The sequence below is a fragment of the Nilaparvata lugens genome, chromosome 3 (assembly GCF_014356525.2).
Source record: "Nilaparvata lugens isolate BPH chromosome 3, ASM1435652v1, whole genome shotgun sequence".
Lineage (NCBI taxonomy): Eukaryota > Metazoa > Arthropoda > Insecta > Hemiptera > Delphacidae > Nilaparvata > Nilaparvata lugens.
This window is the reverse complement of record NC_052506.1, coordinates 74,883,631-74,903,265: the sequence shown is the minus strand read 5'-3', so window position 1 is coordinate 74,903,265 and position 19,635 is coordinate 74,883,631. Positions and strand designations below refer to the sequence as shown.

Here is a 19,635-nt window from a genome sequence, read left to right as displayed (position 1 = left end):
CGGCCGTTGATTTCCTTAACGGCTGTAAAACATGATCGTGTTATCATATGTATAATGACATTGCCTGTTTCATCTCTTTAAATCATTTCAAAGATGAGTTTTGTACAAATGAATAATAATGAATAAAATAAAACGTCAAGGGAAGATTGAAAAATCAGAAATAACAGCTAAGATTTGAGAAGTAACAAGATGATTCGTCATACCACGATCATTAATTCATTCATTAAACTTGATTCGATCTATTTTTTCAGATTTGCTATATGCTGGTAATAAACAAGGAAACGCTAATCCCACCGTACAAATTTATTCAAAAATAAAGTGAAAGAAGTATAGGTAACTTACCGACGACATCAATATCGATGGTGACATTGATGGTTCCCTGAGGATTTGTGGCCAGACACATGTAGCGGCCCTTGTCCTCCCATTTCACGCCGTTGAAGTGCAGTGTGCCGTTGATGTCTTGCACATGCACGGGCAGCTCCAAACTGTCGTCTACATCCCCAATCTGTGCAAAACAATGAATGGGTGAGTGACATTAAAAACGATTCATCAATCAATTATGATTCTATTACGGTGATTCCAGAGCAACTCTATTTCAGTGACTTTTAAACGATTCACCTATCCTATTACTCTATTAAAGTGATTCCAAAGCAATTTGATTTGAGTGGAAATTAGATATTGGTTTTGACGATGTTTTGCAATTTGCATGCATGAGTGTTTTATATGTTCAAGCAGTGCACTTTACGTTATGTAAGAGTTGTATGCAACTTCAATTTCCAATAAATTTGAGTTTTACATGCGAAATAAGACTATAGTATTAGTAACTATTGAATAATACTTGAATTACAACATAGCAGTCTGATTTCTATGATAAAAAGCTATTAGCTTCTACTCACGTCTGTGAAGCGCTTTCGGACACTAGGCCCTTTTTCAACACTCGTAATTTAGTCTTAATTTAAGTACTATTTAAAAGTGATCATTAACAAGCAGTTTGTAATGAAAAGAAACATTGAAGACTATTTAATTGGCCTAGATAATTTGAGAACAGGAAGTATCTCTGGCATAATCAAAACTTCTGATTGCTGGAGCTCCATTTATTGAACTAATTGAATATCGAAGTTAAAGAAATAATTTTTTGAGCCAGCATTCATTAATCAAATATTATCAATGATTTTTGGGGAAAAATATGACTTAATTTACACATTCCTTACAGCACATGATATTCAGTAATGAGAGTTGACAGCCCTCAAAGATATTGTAGACGAATTACAGGATGAAGCTACACACTATTCGACACGTATGCAGTTTTATCAATGTCTAGTTTTATTAATGACTCCTTTTTCTGTATGCTCTAAATGTTAAAGATACATGATCTAATAAATCAAACAATTATTCACTTTTTTACGATCTTATCCCAGTAATTTGTTGATGGCTAATATTTAATTCATAAAAATAGTACTTTAACCAATAATAGAATCTTACCTTGAGCCATTTCGGAAACAAGTGGCTTGTAACCAGTTGTATTGATGAGACACGAGTAGTCGCCTTTGTCGGAGACCTGTGTGTTTGTGATGGTGAGTGTGCCAGTGTTCTGATCGATTGACAGCCGACTGTCCTGGCGGAAACTGGCATTGTCTTTCAGCCAGTGGACGGTTGTGATTGGTGGCTCCATTCCTTGGAACTGACAGTAGAAGACAGCCGTCTCGCTCTCATCCACAGTCACCGAAGTTGGACCTTTCACCAAGGACGGAGGTGCTACAAACACCAAATCATTGAATCAGTGTCAAAGTTTACAACAAGCATTTAGTGGAAACCAACACCGTCACAACTATAATTGGCAACAAAAATTGAAATTTTGCAGCAATTCTGTATTATTTTTTAAAATTGGCAGTATTTATGTAACCTTCTGTGAAAATTATGCTATTCACTATTTCTCTAGGCTATCTATTTGTTTAAATCTGTTTTGCTGTTTAAACAACAACTACAATTCTGTATTTTTTAAATTTCTGTAATTCTGTGTTTCTATTTTTTTATTTATGTAATTCTGTTTTTCTGTATTTCTGTAACGTTTGTAGTAGGCTACTTGCAAATTTGATGTATTTTCTGTGATTTGCGGTATTGTGAATCAAAATACAGTCAGAATTAGGATAATGAATATTGAGAGCTATTAGTAGATTAGAAATCATTAAGAAGAGAAATAAAGCCCACATTTGAAATCTATAGTATATTGAGCCATCTAAATTTATGTGGAGAATTCTCAAATCAAATTCATCATATCTGTGGAGAATTTATCAAATGGAAATTACTGAGATATTGCAATGATTCAAATGCTAATGAATTAATAATTGATTGAACATTTAATTTGGATTATCGTTTAATAATAATTGTTTAATAATGAGTTTATCAAACCACAAAACACGCGATGAAATTTGAAACAGGGATTAGAAAGTAAAATCGATATGAAAAGATCCCATATCAAACCAATTAAAATGAGATATTAATCTATCAACTATTCACAAGATAATAGTCAACTAATATAAAACATCAATCCGTGGAATTTTACAAGTTCACACTCTTTAAATGAACAAAAAAATCTTAAATACTTTCCTTGACACACATTAAAAATCAATTTCTTTTCATACTGTTTGTCCAAGAAGAACACTGTTTGTTCATTGAAGATATCACACTTACTTGTAATGACTAGACGAAATCCTATTTCTTTGGATCCGGACAGATTTTCGGCAACACACGTGTAAGTGCCGGCATCGCGACGCTTGGCCGCATCTATGATGAGAGTTGTGCCGTCGACTCGGATGGGCCCGGTGGGTGGGAGGGGCAGGGCGGACAAGGGACCCTTCCAGTAGAGCGAGGGGGGAGGCAGACTCCGCGGAGGCAGACAGGTGACGCGGATTTGCCCATCTTCCGCCACCGCCCCGATTCCGCTCGGAAGCACAGGTTCCAAGTTGTTTTCAGTCATATCTTCCAAATCTGAAAAACCCAATGCAAATTTAATGATGACTGGAGTACGAAGAGAAGAACGAACATATTCTCCATAGGATAAAAGCATAGAGAAAATAAGAATATATAAAATCTAGCAATTGATAATTCTAATTAATATATAACATCTCTATGATAAAAGCTAGCAATTGTCAATTCTAATTCATTCTCAAGCAAATGGTAGGATTCGAGTCAGCCATATAATTTTATCTATTAGCTGGGACTAATGACTAGTTGCTAGTCACCAGATTCTAGTTTTTATTCAATCGACTCATATTGTTACCTTCTCCAATTCATGTGAAACATATCTGGCTATTGTATTATAGGCCTATTTTAAAAATTGAAACTACATTTCTATTATTTCAGTATGTATTCCAAGTATTATTTTTATCAATTACATTTGATGTCATCTTGCAATTACAAATTTATAATTTCCATGAATAGAGTTAATTTATACTACAAGTTATTATTCTATTATTAAGTCATATATCTAGCATGGAATGTAAAATGTTATGAACTCTGAATGTTGAATGTTATAAACTGGGCTGTAAACGGTAAACCACACGAATGGTGTACTCACACAAACTAAACAATACACACATATACTGTTACTGTATACAAATTGATGTTACAGATAGATAAGTAACACAGAGTTGCTGAACGATTAATGTAATGAGATTTATATGATTGATGAAAATTAATTCCATAAATAACAGTAGATTGATTAATTATTTTATGACAAAATTAGAAATTCAGTAGCATCTAAATTTAATGATGTAAAAGCAAACATCCTTGACATACTTACATGCGATTTCAAGTTCAGCGGTGTATTTGACAGGTATTTCAGGTGACTCCCCGCGGATGCCAACGCAGCCGTACAGCCCTTCATTATGCATGTCAGCTTTGTGCACCAGCAATGAGTTATTATGGAGTACACTGAAACTGTAAACAAACAAGAATTAGAACCGATTAGTGATGCGACATTCTGTCGCAGTCCTTTTTAGAGTATAATTTGTATTACATTATTGAGTATTTCCTTACAATTTCTTACATTTCATAACTTGCTTGAACTACTGTATATTACATAGAGAAATAATAGCGTAATGATATCCCATGGTATAGGACGTTTATGTCACAACTTTTACTGTTATCGCAAGCCGATAGTCCACGTAGTTCTTTCCCGTGAAGCTGTGTGATGCTTGTAGTCTCTCATACTCTGCCGTTCATACACTCTCACCCCAACAAAACAGTAAAAATCGACAATAATCGACAGTAATCGGCTTGAGATAACAGTAAAAGTTATAACATAAACGCCCTATACCATGGGATATCTAATTACGCTATTGTTTCTATATGATATTAGCCTGCTCAGAGCTGTTTTAGAGGTGAAGGAGGATGACAGAGAGATAATATTTACATCATATTTATTATAATTTGGCCTACCACAGAGAGATGTTCAATAAAAGATTCCACTAATTATTTTTACACACTAATTGCTTGATGAGCTTCTATAGATTACAATAAAATGACCTAGATGTTTTGGAAAGTATAGAATATGGCATTTTTTAGAAAATGTGCATCTAAAATTCTGAGAGTAGCTGATTAATACGAAGTGCTTAATCTTATTAAAAAGAATAATAACTTACTTTTTCATTAAAATATTTATAAGCTTTTTTAACATTTTGATTCAATTTTATGATTCATATTAAAAACCTATGTCGAAAATGATAAGAGAAAATCTGTAAGATCTCTGATTTACCAATTTAATTAAAGGGGGTTTTCTAAAGAAGAATAGATAATTCACTAGAAAATTCGATCAACAATGAATAGATTCAGTGGATAAGGTCACTGTCACCTGTAAACCATATTTAATAATTAATTTCATTTTGAACGATAGAGATAAATTACCTGGTACTGTTTTCCAAAGGCCCTTTCTCGCCAAAATACCATTCTATGACATCTGCATGCTCGTAAACACAATCAAACAGTGCACTGCTCCCTTTCTTCACTAGAACACTCTGAGGCTCTTTCAGGATGTGCGACCATCTATCACCTGCAACAAATTCCATCAATTTAGTTAAAATAATTTATTTGATTGGAAAACTGATAAAATGTTAACTGAATAAATATAACTATTATAAGTTAGTTATATTTATTTTATTTTAGCGTTATGGCGGTACGACACAAATCTTTATGTCATCTAACACAAGTCACACATATCAACAATGAAGTCATCTTAGTAAAATTTTTAAAAAAGGTGGAACACAAATAAAAATAATTTTTTAAAAGTTATATACATATATCTAGTTGATTTAAATATGCCACGATATTGGTTTTTGATATTTATTAGTTATAATGTAATATAATAACTATTATACATTTATAATGTAAATTATAACTGGATATTGTTTAATCGTTGTTATCACACATTTAGATTCAATCTAAAAAAGAAGTATTAAGATAGTAATAGACATACATTACTAATAGTAATACATTAAAATATGAGTTCAATTATTGTTGTAATAAATTCAAATTTTATTGTTCCAAGTTAGAATACCAAGTTGGATAAACATTCACAAAATTCTAACGATTCGACTGCATCCCAAAATTAAACCGATTCATCAGGAATTTCTTAATGGAATTCCAATTAGACTGAACAAAAGAAGTAAAGTAGAAATTAATAATAGACTACTATATTGACTTGTTAAGAGTGGAGAATAGAATAAATTTTATTCGAAAGCAATTAGAAAACCGCTGACTGCTGAACTTTTTACAGAAAAGAGAATTAATTAATATTTAGGTTGGTTGGCACCTTGTATGGCGAGGACGAAATTGTCCTTGCTTGTGATTGTGCCAGCTTCGTTAGTAGCGGCGCATTTGTAGACGCCATTATCCCTTGGTGTAGCGCCTTTCAAATGGAACTTATTCGCTTTGAATTGATATCTATCTGTTTTTCTCAGTCTTTCTGCATTTCTAAAAAGAAAACAGACAAAAAAGATTACTAAATAATAAATACAGAATGGACCATAGTATTGTAAGTGATAAACGAACAGAATATACTTCCAAACCATTCAATCATAAATATGTATCTGAATTAATAAGAAGCTGTACCACTTTATCAAGCATAGTAGACAGGATTTGATTGAAAATCTGTTATCATGAAGTCAAGAATGGTTTCAAGTCTAGTGTATTATAATAAAATAGTATGCTTAATTTGTAATGTGTTTTTCTTCAATTTTTTGAGGAAAGTAAATTATTTTGACTTGAATTCGATTCTTTATAAAGTATAGCTTATTATAAAAACACATGTACTGGAAGAACAAAATGTATAATTCATTGGAAAAAATTGAAAGTTTTTGTCTATTATCATTCTCAGCTAAGTTTGAAGAAAAGTTGAATATTTGCAACGTAGCAGTTAAAGCATAGAGCTTGAGTTTTAAATTCAAATGAATCCTTAAATGAGATGAAAAATGAAGATTTATATTTTTGGGTAAGGATAGTTGCTACTTCACTTCCCATTATTTATTATTGAGAACTGAGCTATTAAAAGTAGTGAGAGAAAAGCCAGACGTCACGCTCGAAAGTAAAAATGGATTGACACTGGCAAGATAAGAACCAAACGCTAGAGAGCTTCTACGTTTTTCATAAAAAAATTGAAATGGAAATTCAGACGATGTAGAATTAGAATATAGTTGATATTAAATGTACCTGAACCATTCGAAGCGAAGTTCTCCACTACCTTCAGCATCGCACCTCAGCACAATATCGACGCCATCAGTTATCACTTCGTCTTTGCTTGGCACTTGCACAATCACTTGCGATTTGTTAGACAGCCCTACAAATAAAAAGAAACCATGATAATTATTTCACTAATATCATTGACAATTCGCACAATGTACACATTCTACATTTGACAAACTTTTTATTGGAGTACATTTTAAAAAAACTTGTTTGTATTATATCTATTTCTTGTTTATGTCCTTGTCGCCTGGTCAATGAATATTGGAGTGGTAGTAGCAATGATATCAATAGTTGAATGGGCATGAACCTGTTGTGCCTTTTCTTAAGTCAAGTATTTTTAAACTATGTAAGAAATGATAAATATGGATTATTTCATTTCCTTAATTGTCATAAATGTCTCTATATTGGAGAAAGGATAGTTAAATTTCAATGTAAATATCAGGTTGCGACTAAAAAATGATATTTTTACAGAGGACCATGAACGTCTGAGTTTGATTTGGTGTTTTATCATTGTTCGAGTCCATGTATGCATCCACACTACATGAGCTAATTCAGTTGTTACCGGGGCTCAAAAATATCAGCACGATGAGATTTTAAAAGTAGGGAAATGTGACTGAACCGAGGGAAAATAAAAATAGACGACTTTTGAATGGTGAACCCTTCCTGTTTGGTGACGGGGCACAGGCTATGAGTGTAAGTGCATAATTTCCATAATTTGCGATCCATCAGTAGTTGAACAACACAATAGGCCCAGGCATTCAAGCGACCCCAGCACGCAACGTCTATGCACTGCTCTCCAACATACAATGGTTGCATGAGGATTTTCAATACAAGAGGAGGGAAAAATCGCACGACTGCGTTTTTTCAAGAGGGGGAAACGATATGCAGGGGGTGCACGGAGGAAAATTTCGCCCGTAAACCAGAAGCCGAAGGGGATGGGGGGGGGGAAAGGTGGTTTTCTGTGGGCAATGAGCCAGCTAGTGTTTCATGTCATCTGCGTCTCATAATGAGCATAGTTCTTCACAGTGGCTATTAAAAAAGTGAGGAAAACGAAACAAAACAATTCGGAGCATTCTCGGTCGATTCATGAACGCATTATGACGACGATGAATAAAATCTCCCGAGCACGCATTCCTGTTCCTTTGTCTACTTCCTTCTACTTACTACTATGGGATGTACTCACTCTCTCACTCTTCAATGACATCCCAGTTTTCGTTAGTGCTGACAACACTCGATTTTCCCTACGCAATCATTATGGAAATTGAAATTGAGAAGACTCAATAACTACTGGCCCTCCCATTGTTTTATTGAAAAGCGAGTAGTAATCTACATAGATATAATGACACGAATAATGATTTCATAGCAGATCTGAGAATGATCATCATTATTAATTGATTATAATTTTTTTATAGGGGCGTTATAAACAGAATTTCTGTTTCTGAATATAATAATACATTAGGAGTCTGGAACGTCAATAAAATGTTTGTTTTTGGTTTCGTAATGTTATTTTACAACTAGTGGTGTCAGTCATTTCTATATGAAAGATGTCTTCCAATCATCTACTTTTAAACTTCCAATAAGACAATTCAAGTTTCGTACTGGAACTTTGCAATTGGGAATTTTGACACTCATCAAACATTCAATGTCTTCCAATTCAGTTCATAGAAGACATATTTTTAAAGACCACTTTCCCACAAAAGTCATATAAACTCAATAATTAGTATTCATCTATAGGATAAATATGTTCAGAACAGTATTACATTCCAAGGATGAAGAGAGCACAACCATATCTGCCTTGGTGTCAACATTCATCCTTGCTTAGGAGATTGTAATGACGAAGATAAAAGAAGAAAAAAGTCTAAGATAATGTTGAAGGGGAAATCTCAATCTCACGTAGAAACGAACGGCCTGAAGTGTGGGAAGTGACATAAAAGAGTACAGTTTCAGAAGAAGCGACCAGAGCTTCTTGATTTAATTAGATGGGTGATAGTAGAAGGAGCGAGAGAGATATGCTGAGAAATGGATTATTATGGAGACAGAAAGCGAGCATTGCCATGCAACTTCATTAGTAGTGTAGATGTGGGCTTCGCATCTCGCGTTGATTCAGGTGCTGAGGATAGGAGTGCCAGAGTGAAGGAGACAGCTATAGCGAGAAGAAAGACAAAAGAATAAAGTCATAAGATTATTCAGGATCAAGCGTATGAAAAATAAAGAATACGAGAGGGCATTGGTATAGGAGAGGGATTCTCAATTATAATCACAGGGCTTACAACTCTATGGCTCTCATGTAAAACACACACAGACAGACACACACACTCAAGACCGATAGAAAAATGAATTCCACCTCTTGATCTCCACCCATCCCTCTTCGATTCCTAGTCATCTTTATTTTTCAATTTTTCTCGTCGGCATACTGCTCCCATCTAGACCGTAAAGAGTAACGACTTCAAAATTCAAATTGTATGCAAATCAACCCATACATTATATTCGATAGAGAAAAAAACGAACTAGATTATAAACGACTCTTAATATGACCAGTAATTGTTTTGTAGAATAAAAGTAATCGCATTCCAGACATGGCTGAACGAAGGAGTTTTACTTACGGCTTCTTTATTCTCAACATGAAATCTGTGTGGATTAGAAAATGATTTCCTGCACTGATTTATCGCCTCCGTTCAATTAAAGCTCCGCTCCAACTACAACCGCGGCCCGCGGCCTCCTCAACAGCAGAGCAGCAGCCATCAAGAGCACCGCCACCCACCCCATATCACTCCCTCCTTGTAGTAATGAACCAGATCACCATCACTTATTACTCCCTTTCCTTCTTTACGTATCAACTGAGACATGCAGATAAGACCTATCAAATTATAATCTCCATTTAGTTTACAAGTCAGAGATCAAGTCAGTTTACAGTTTACAACTGAGACTGTAGTCCTCAAATTGCAGACCGAGGGTGAGATAAATTTCACTTTTAACCAAACATACAGTAATTTACTCTACATTCTAGATTCCTAGATTCTAACTTGAGGATTAGGACACTACAAGTATTGTATTGTGTGTGAGGCTTTAAACAATAAATTTGAGTAATTATTTTATTAACATGATAATAAAATACAAAAGATGAAGATTAGAAACCATTTTCAAAAAATTTCATTGTTAAATATATCCTGGTTAATTATTGTTCGATTATTTCTAAAACTTGGCAGATCACGTAACTAATATTTCAATAGATGCAGTGAGAGGCTCTTATAAATGTTCATTGGAGTACTTGAGAGATGAACTATGAAGACGCATATTGTGATTCATGTTATAGTAATGCATTCATTCTATGGATGAACGGAGGTGTTACATGCTGAATCTCAGTGTACTTGTGAGAGAGTAAATGAATAAATGAAAAAACAAAGGGCTGAGTTCTAGCGGCGCATTTCGATTTATTCATTTTCATATAATAACAGGATATTAATTATTCTAATCCTATGCAAAAGTCGCCTGCACAAGAGAGCATTCTCACTGAGTTATTGTAAGATTATGGCCGACTGTTGTATTGTTTAGTGAGCGGTGTGTGGGTGAGCAGAGCGTGATCGCGTGTGTAGGCTGCGAACAGCGACCGACATCGCATCGCATCGGAAGGAAATTACAGTATTGTTGTCGGATCAACTTGACTGACAACAGGCGACCGACTTGGTCTGTGGGGGTTCCACGTTCAAAATTGTATGCTGGTTATCACCAACCTATTATAATATCAGCAAATATATGTTTATTCGATTGAATTATTTCCAAAAATGATCACTATATTATGAGAAAAGAAAAGGAAAACATTCGATAAATAAGACAGTTATGCACTAGACGACTAAACTATTTTGCAGATGGAAGAAGTATGAGTTTACACACGTATAATACACAAAACCACCCTCACTCTTATAGCATAATATAATTGATTGGCCCAGGTGGGTTGACTGAGTAGATCCATAGAGAAAAGATGGAACAAGATAGTTTAATAAGCTATCATATTATGCTACCTTGGTCTATTAAGATATAAGATAATGTACTACTACCGTATGTTATAGCTATGATAGATAGTAATCGACAAGGGAATTCACAGAACAAATATTATCCAAATATAACCATAGAATAAGCATAGGTATATGTGTATGATTCCTGCATGATATAAAGTACTTCACCCACATCATCTTATCATGGAGAAAAGTTTACAAAAAATCTGGTGTGGCGCACTTACACAACTTTCCTTGCCGTTTGAAAATTGATCACCTAACGCTAGAGTTCACGCGCAAGTCTAATATTCTAAGATCTGAGCCAGCTGGTGACAGGACAATAACGCTGGAGATACACGAGGTCTGCTATCTCTTCATAGTGAATGATTTTAAAAGAATTAACAGTTGCCAACAGTTTGCAATTGAATAATCACATTTTCTCGAATTTCGAGCCAATTTCCATTTTTAGGTGAAAATGTTACTAATCATTAATTGTAGAGATTTTCATGCTCAATCCTTTCCACTTGAAATTTTTTGTTCAAATTGTATCTGAAGACTAGACTACAGACTACAGATATGGGACTTGTGGCAGTTGATAGAGCTTATCAATGACTATTTTAGGTATAAATTTTATCAAAATCGTTGAAGCCGTTTTCGAGAAAATCGCGAAAACCCCTGTTTTTGACAACATTTTCGCCATTTTAGCCGCCATCTTGAATCACATTTGATCGAAATTGTTCGTGTCGGATCCTTATAGTGTAAGGACCTTAAGTTCCAAATTCATTCCGTTGATTGAGAGACGAGATATCGTGTACACAGACGCACATACATTCATATATATATATATATATATATATATATATATATATATATATATATATAGACCAATACCCAAAAACCACTTTTTTGGACTCAGGGGACCTTGAAACGTATAAAAATTTAGAAATTGGGGTACCTTAATTTTTTTCGGAAAGCAATACTTTCCTTACCTATGGTAATAGTGCAAGGAAAGTAAAAAGAAAACAATCTTGTGAACTAGTGTTCATAGTACCTACTATTACTAAATTCGTTCATACATGACAGATGATAAATTTTTGAATGGTCATGGAAACAAACAATATTATTAGATTAGATAACTCGTCCATGAGAAATTAGGTGCTGCATATTAATTTGCCAGGCTGCTTGAACTGTATGCTTTCACCAGAATTACATGTTGATGTTTCAAGTAACTTGACTCAACAACTAACTTATATAAGTAGAATAGGTTGAGAAGAGGTGCTAAGTTCAAGACTTCCATGAGGCGTAATGCTAACTTGCTCCACTTTTGGGCTGAAATAATGTTACTTTCACGTTTTGATTGAAACTATTCATTGCAAGCGAAGTGCACCCCTGAAAAGCAGGTCGTTGGATGGGACACACGAACATGCATTATCGCACGGACCGGAGGGTGGCAAATAAGCATAAGGGCGTCGAATGAGATGAGATGAGTTCTGGAGCAGAGATAGTTAATACTACCCGAGTCTTATCATCACGAGTGTCTCCCCACTCTACATGCTTGTCCACCCTTTTATAGCGCTCACCTTTCCTGAGGGAGCTTCCTCAGCTGAAGAATGAGGAAAGTCACGTGCTAGCTCTGTACGCGTTTCTCCAATCCGTTATTTCACTTTTCTTTTCCCTCTCTATGTGCAGCCAGAACTGATTTTAAGCACGTCTTCAAGCGTGCCTTAGCAAAATAGAAGAAAAAAGGTCTTTATTCTTCCAGCCCCAAATCCTACCCATAGCAACATATTTATTAATTTACCAGTGGGGTTTCTTAGTAGCAGATGTGTACACAATTTCTCCTCCACCACTTTTCCAGAAGTTTAGATGGAATTTCTTCATCACAACATCTGCTAGTTGTCTAATTTAGAGCCGAACTGCTCGTTCAAACTTGGGAGTTTGAAAAGTTGTACATTTTTTATCAAACATCACAGTAATATTGTTTATTCGACTAATTGAAAAACCAAATCGTTCAGAAAACTCAATTACCTTAATCCCTAGATGTGATAATGAACCTAGCTGAAACAAAAGTAGCTAATGGACAGCTCCAGATTGTTCGATTGTCCATTGATAATTTAGGAAAAGATAGGCAACAATTTCGCAAGTGGTTTAGAGATAATTTTGTAAATTCGACGGATAATTTGACTCATTTTCAATTCAACATATATAGTTATTAGATTATTGCTTTTCCAAATCATGAATTGTGGATTGAATGGGGCAAATCTGGAATGTCACATTAATGTCACACATTAAACCCACATTAATGTCAAATCTGCAACACATTAATGTCTACAGAATTGATTAGCCGAAATTGGTCGAGTGGACATTCATTTGCACACTTGTCACTAGAGACAAATGTTGTGATAGATAGTTTGAATTGATATGCATTGTAAATATTGACGCTATTAGTTCATTATCATAAGCAATAACAGGAGCTTGCTGCAATATAAACGTAACGGGACAAAGCTACCCTATTAAATTATTCACAGATGTTTTGAGATCGAATCAAAATTTTGATTTGAATTATTTATTGTCAAACAAAATAATGAATTTTCCAAAAATCATTCTAGGTATGATTTTTCCCTAAATATACGTAGATTATACATTAATAACTTGATATATTGTGCGTTCAATGACTTAATATGGTTATTGGATGTGAGTGTATTGTTAAAATATTTAATATGGTTCCAAATTTCCGAAACACTGGAAACAATTTCCCGACAAATTAGCTGATGTTTGTCATAGGATCGATTTTCTTTTGTTGTCGGTTGCTTTTCTCGGGAGGTTTGAGAGGGCGCACAAAAAGAGAAGCCGATTACCGACATACTAAGAGATTTGCCGCGCCGCGCCGCGCGACCCGCTGTCGTCATGGCAACGGCAGTCATAAAGTTTTATGACCGGGGGACCGACCGGCGTCTGACTCACCCAACACAACGCCAGTTTATGTCAGGCCCACCCCTACCCCCAGCCACCAACCCTCAACCAGAGCTACTCGCCATTCAGTCTGACGAACCAACTGCTCTCGTCGACAACCCCAACCCAGCATATGACTCATTACGATAAATCAAAGGCCGACGTAGAGTAGAGTATAGGGCTTGCTTTGCCTAGAGCCTAGAGGAGGGCACTCTCGCTGACGACTTTTTCGAATTGAGCTTTCTCGTCAGATGGTCGATGATCCCTTCTCTGCTTTCAGCCGATTTGAAAAGGATACACTCCAACAACCCACCTTATCTCAACTGTATTCAGCGAATAATCAGCTGTATTCAGCCGGTTTCTGGCACAAAAGACAGTTTGCTCTTGAGGATGATACTTTTCAGCAACAGAAAAGATTATAAATGAGTTCAGAAAGATGACATCATTCTGCTGGAAAGAAGATTGCGAGTTTTAAAGATAAAAATGTTTTGTCGATGAAAAATTGTATGACATCGTTGAATTTCAGACAAAATATTATACACAATACAGAGATGATATGAGCATAGGAAAAAACTGTAGCTGTGGAACTGGAAGATGGATGAATTAAGGAATATAGGAAATGTGGAAAATAAATTTGAAGTTTTTGTTTGGCATGAAGTAATATTGATATCAACCGTACCATGCGTTCTGTTAGAATGAATCACATTTTATAATTTGGAATGGAAAACATAACTTGATGAAAAATTTGAACTGAAGGAAAAGTCACTTTGATTTCTCTTCGGATATGTTAAAATAAAATGATTTCACTGATTACGAACAAAACTCAACACTCATGAAAGCTAAAAATAATAATTTCAGACTCTACTAAGATCACTTACTTTTTTCTCTTATTAAACGTGAAATAATTTCATTCACTTCATACTGCAAAAATTTTCACACTTCAGACAGTTTGGATAATTGCATACAGCCTACCTACTTGAAATCGCTCAAGAGATTTCTACACGATAAGTGGAGCTGTCGTTGGCTGAGTTATGAGAGCATAGCAGTAGCGAGGAAGATTAAACAGAATATTACGGCTAAATCATCTTCAGATTGCAAAACGCGTTGCCAGTGATGAATCGGGGCTCCTGTGCACTTAGGATGATCGGCAGGCAACCCTTTGACGACGGCACTTGATTTGGAAGGCGACGACACACTCACACTTGTGTGTGACACAGCACAGCACATCGTTCACGCTGCAACGGCTCCAAAAGTGTAGTCTGATGAATTGCAAACATCGGTGCGTCTTTCATCAGAGATCAGACCAAGATCAGACGCTTTGACTTTGATGCCCCCGACGCCGACGCGTCTATTAAAAGAATTCAAAGCTGTTGCTGCAGCTTCTGTTGCTCTTTTGCTCTTGCTTTTCAAAATTAATGGCGTCAGGTAATGTGCCTTCACTCCTTCCGTCAACGCCCCGTCACAAACACTCACATCCACACGTGTTCTCCTCTTTTTGTTTATCCCGCCTCGCCAGAGATCCTTGTTGCTTTGTGTTCGCCCGGCCGACATCTTGGAAATTAATTCCAGTCGAGGCTTTCCATCATCACCAACACCTGCCTCCGGTTTTAAACAATGTTACTATCACTGACTGTATTGTAATCAAACAAATGCATTTTTCAATCGGAAAAATGATCTGTCACATGAAAACACTGTACAGAAGTACGCAAGTTTACCTCCTCAAGAATATATTCAATACTATTTGTTAAATCCTGTGATTTAATTCGATTTGAACAATCAATAACTTCTTGGTTAAATTTATTAGTACCCAAAAAAACCCATCTACTGAAAGAATATTACATGCTGCTATCTCCCTCACTGCTATTTGATACATTACTCGAATAAAACAAAATACTGTTCCTAATTTTAGAAAGAAATTGACAATTTTACTGTAACCGTACAACTTCAGCAAATATGGCTGTTGTTGCCTTTTAAAATTAGAGCATAAGATATTTGATAAGCTTCTATAATTGGAGAGGGACATTTAAATTGGAACTCAATCCACTATTCCACGGACCAACCAACATTTAGTACGATAGCACTAAGTCCTTATCAAGAAATAGGCCTACGACATTGCGTAGATATAGAATATGACTCTTCAATTTATGACAAAAACCAGGACATGAAATGTAGAAAGGGCGACATAGTGGACATAAGAGGTGTTTCTTGAAAATTTATCGATTCACTCATCTCAATAAATGAATAAAAATTCATGATATTAGGTTTTAACCAGAGAGGTTATAAATGTAGAGATACAAGATGATATATTCTATTTTTCTAGGTTTTAACACATCTCGCTATGTAAAATATCAAAACATGTAAAATTTCTCTATGGACTGTACCGAATTTTAGATCCAGCTTGATGAATGAACAATGAAAGGAAATGGAGAAAATTAATGAAACAAAAGAGCGTGTAGCGTGTACAACGGAAGAGGCCTACCGCGCTCAAAAAGCTGACATCATTTTTTCTCAAGAGACAGCTCGCCTGATCTTTAATGATAATGATGTAGCAGTACTGTGTGCTGCTGTGCTGCTGTGCTGCTGTGCTGCTGTGCTCATTCAACTGGCATGCTCAAGTTTCTATTCACCGCTTCAACTGATCTCCCTCGAACAATTACTTCTGTTACTAAAATATTATGTGGATTAAAAATTCAAATTTATATTATTTGCTGCAATGGATGAATTGAGATATACATAATATGATTGTTTTCTACTTTAATTTGATTTTTTCAAGATAAATTCATTGTCGAGCAATATTTTCCAATAACCAAGTATTATTGACAAGATTGGAATCAGTGGATCTTGTTCAAATAGTGGATTGGAGCATATTGATTAGTTCTACTTGAATGTCTTTATGGACAAGTACAAGGGTTGAAATACATTATCGAGATATTGAAGAGGCTTTTATAAAATGAGAAAATAGAGTAAGGCACTGCATAGGGGTACTGATAAGATGGAATGCCACCGGAGATGTTATCATAGGGAAAAGATAGCATGAATAGACGAGATAGCATGGCATAAGATAGCATAGTTCTCTATGATGTTGTATTACATGTTGAGGGTTCAGAAAAATACGTATTACAGCTCTGAATTATAACTCGCGAGTTTTTATTGAATAAAGCTGTTACCTGAATAGAATCGAAATCATAATTCAATTTCGAATAAATGTAGAAAATATACAATTTTCACAATATCTTCTTCAATTTGAAATTACTAAATGATAGTTGAAGTTCGGTAGTTCACCAAGATAACGTGTTTCTCTAGTTGGTCAGTTAGATTTTATTGAAAAGGTGACTGGAATCGAATACCTATTACTGTTTATGAGAATGGCACTCAGTGATATTGGAAAAGAGTCAATGGCTGGCATTAAAAATGGCAGAGCAGATAAAATAAATTCTAATTGGCAATAAAAAACAAGTCTCATTCCGTCAGTTTTCACGAACGGAAGGAATAAAAAGAATACAACGAATCGTAGATGATTTTACATCCGGTAGTATATTGCAGCTGCTTCTTGCTTACAGGCGATTCATTGCATGGAAAAGGTTCATTTACCTGACAGATTTGAAACTAATTAATTCGAACGGAAGTTAGATCGCTCTAATTATTTTTTTCAAATACTAAAAGTAGAAGTAATTTCTTCGCTACTTTACTTGCATTCGGCTGGATATTGACAGAATAAAATAAGAACTATTGTATGAAATTAAATAAAATGAATTTTTCGAAAATTACAGCGCTACAAATTTTATTCGGATAGTATTTTTGTGGTAAATAAACTACTCCTAGCAGTGGCTTGGCATTGATGCCAACGTAACGTTCATTTATACAAATAAATGAAATAACTGTGAAAAAAGTTGGTTGAATTAAATAATAGCTTTGACGAGTTAGCACGAGGTTATTCATATCAATTCCATGAATCAAAACCAAAACCCAAGACTTTAATCTGTGATGAAGGAAGTTTTATAACCATTTTTTATTGATACTGTAATATTCACTCACAAAAATTAAGATCATCTACTAAATTTCAAAAATGTAGGTTCAATTGACGGTATATTACATAAATTCCAGTAGCAGATTGGCCAGATTCTATTGGATTCTGACGAAGATTCACAATTCAGCAGCCAATTTGCAGTTATTGGCAAGCAAATGAAGGAGTCCGAATTCTTTGCATTCCTTAAAATCATTATAGGGATTCCCCGACCAGTGATTATACTCTGGACTTGGAATTTAGAGTTCTCGTGCAAACAAAAAAGATCGTAAGTTTAGTTTCGCTTGTTTGAATGATGCTCAACGAACAACAATCTTGAACAAAGAAAGTGACAAATATGTAAATGAACAACCTATACTGAACAACGTCTACAAAGTCGATACAATTTGAGATTCCAGAAAGAGCATAAATGGGTAATTATGTTTGAAGAGCAGGGGGCAGAGGAGGGGGCGTGCACAAAGGTGTCGATTTACGGCTTAGCTCGTCGATTTCGGGTCCGGACAAGCGCGCATAATATGCGAGGAATCCGAACGCGGTCTCGACTTGTGCTCATGAATATTGATGAGACTGTTCGCTTATATGAGTCGATGGTGGAGCGGATGGTGGGTAGAGGCACGCTGATTTGTTGTGTGGTTCGAAATTTTAAAATCGCTTCGCGAGGTGAAATAATGTAGCTCTAATGAACGACGGACGATTTTCGGCTATAGGAAAGCAACGTCTACATTGTCAGACCGCGCATTATTAATGTGGGACTATCTCGTTACACTGCTCTGATAGTTGGTGTGTTCGGGCTGGGCAGGAGCATTTAGAATCACATCCGCAATCAGTAAAGTGTTTCCAAACTGCAAATTAACACTGAGGAGGCATTGCCATGTTCGAGTTCGTTCCGATATTGACATCGAAATGGATGAGGCTAATCTGTAGTAGAATCAATTTGAAACAAGATCCAGGCAACCAAAAGCGAAGGGTCAATTAACGAGGGCCCACGACTTGGGAAATCATAAAAGATGAATTCAAATTACAATATTCTAATCAAACAGTCAAAATTTACTATTCTTTAACAATCTTTCTTAGCCTACTCAAAAGTGTATTGGATCAGCTCAGGGAAGCAAACATATTATTCGGTTCCAATGAACAAATTTCATTATTGGAGTGCTGAATTATTATCAAAATACAGTACGTTCAATGTGTGTTCTTTGCAAATATTATTTTAGTTCAACACAGCAATTGATATGTTTTCCCATATGCGGTCAGGCTTTGAAGCTTTGCATAAATGTAATTTGATCAGAAGGATTCATTAATATTAATTTTCAATTGTTATTATTTTGTGTATTATTACAAAAATTATTGTATTATGAATTTTTCTGAAAAATAAAATCATTATTTCATTAACAAAACACATCCATAGATTTTCATCTTTGAAAATTACTATCAAACATTGTACTTCCAATGTTTAAATTAATCATTTTAAATGATTAAATCACATTCGGGTGGACTGATTTCCTAATAATAATATTATGGAACAAATAGGCGATGACTTGGATACATGTAAGAGGTCGGTGACTTGGATATTTTCAATGTAAAATTTATTATCAGATTGGAGAGAAGATCAAGAAATTCTTAGCGAAGAAGTAGACTATTCCCGCAGAGAATACATTGATGAATACTAAATGTCTTTTACAAACTTTAATAGACGAATGCTCGAGTTCATGAAGCTTGGTAAGACCTGGACTCTTTTATTTCGACTGTGCCGTGAGTTGTGACTATGGAAGGGCGCCTAATTAGGCCCAGGGCAATAATTAACATGAGTTAAACAGGCGCCCCTGTCTGGGTGCAGGGGTGAGTCACTTTGTTTATGGCGCCTGGGGGTAGAGAGGCGTCCCTGCTTCCCCACTGGATGGACTTCTGCTATGTAATAGCTTGCAGTTT

General features: G+C 35.4%; 1 protein-coding gene across 1 annotated transcript in view; it reads right to left on the bottom strand.

Moving 5' to 3' along the window:
- Nucleotides 1-19,635, bottom strand: part of LOC111048875 (inactive tyrosine-protein kinase 7) — a 60,063-nt gene that overhangs the window by 10,059 nt on the left and 30,369 nt on the right. The window contains 8 exon segments of the mRNA XM_039424552.1: nucleotides 343-505; nucleotides 1,483-1,493; nucleotides 1,495-1,755; nucleotides 2,692-2,988; nucleotides 3,803-3,939; nucleotides 4,906-5,050; nucleotides 5,810-5,970; nucleotides 6,706-6,832. Coding sequence (XP_039280486.1) covers nucleotides 343-505; nucleotides 1,483-1,493; nucleotides 1,495-1,755; nucleotides 2,692-2,988; nucleotides 3,803-3,939; nucleotides 4,906-5,050; nucleotides 5,810-5,970; nucleotides 6,706-6,832 — 1,302 coding nt within the window.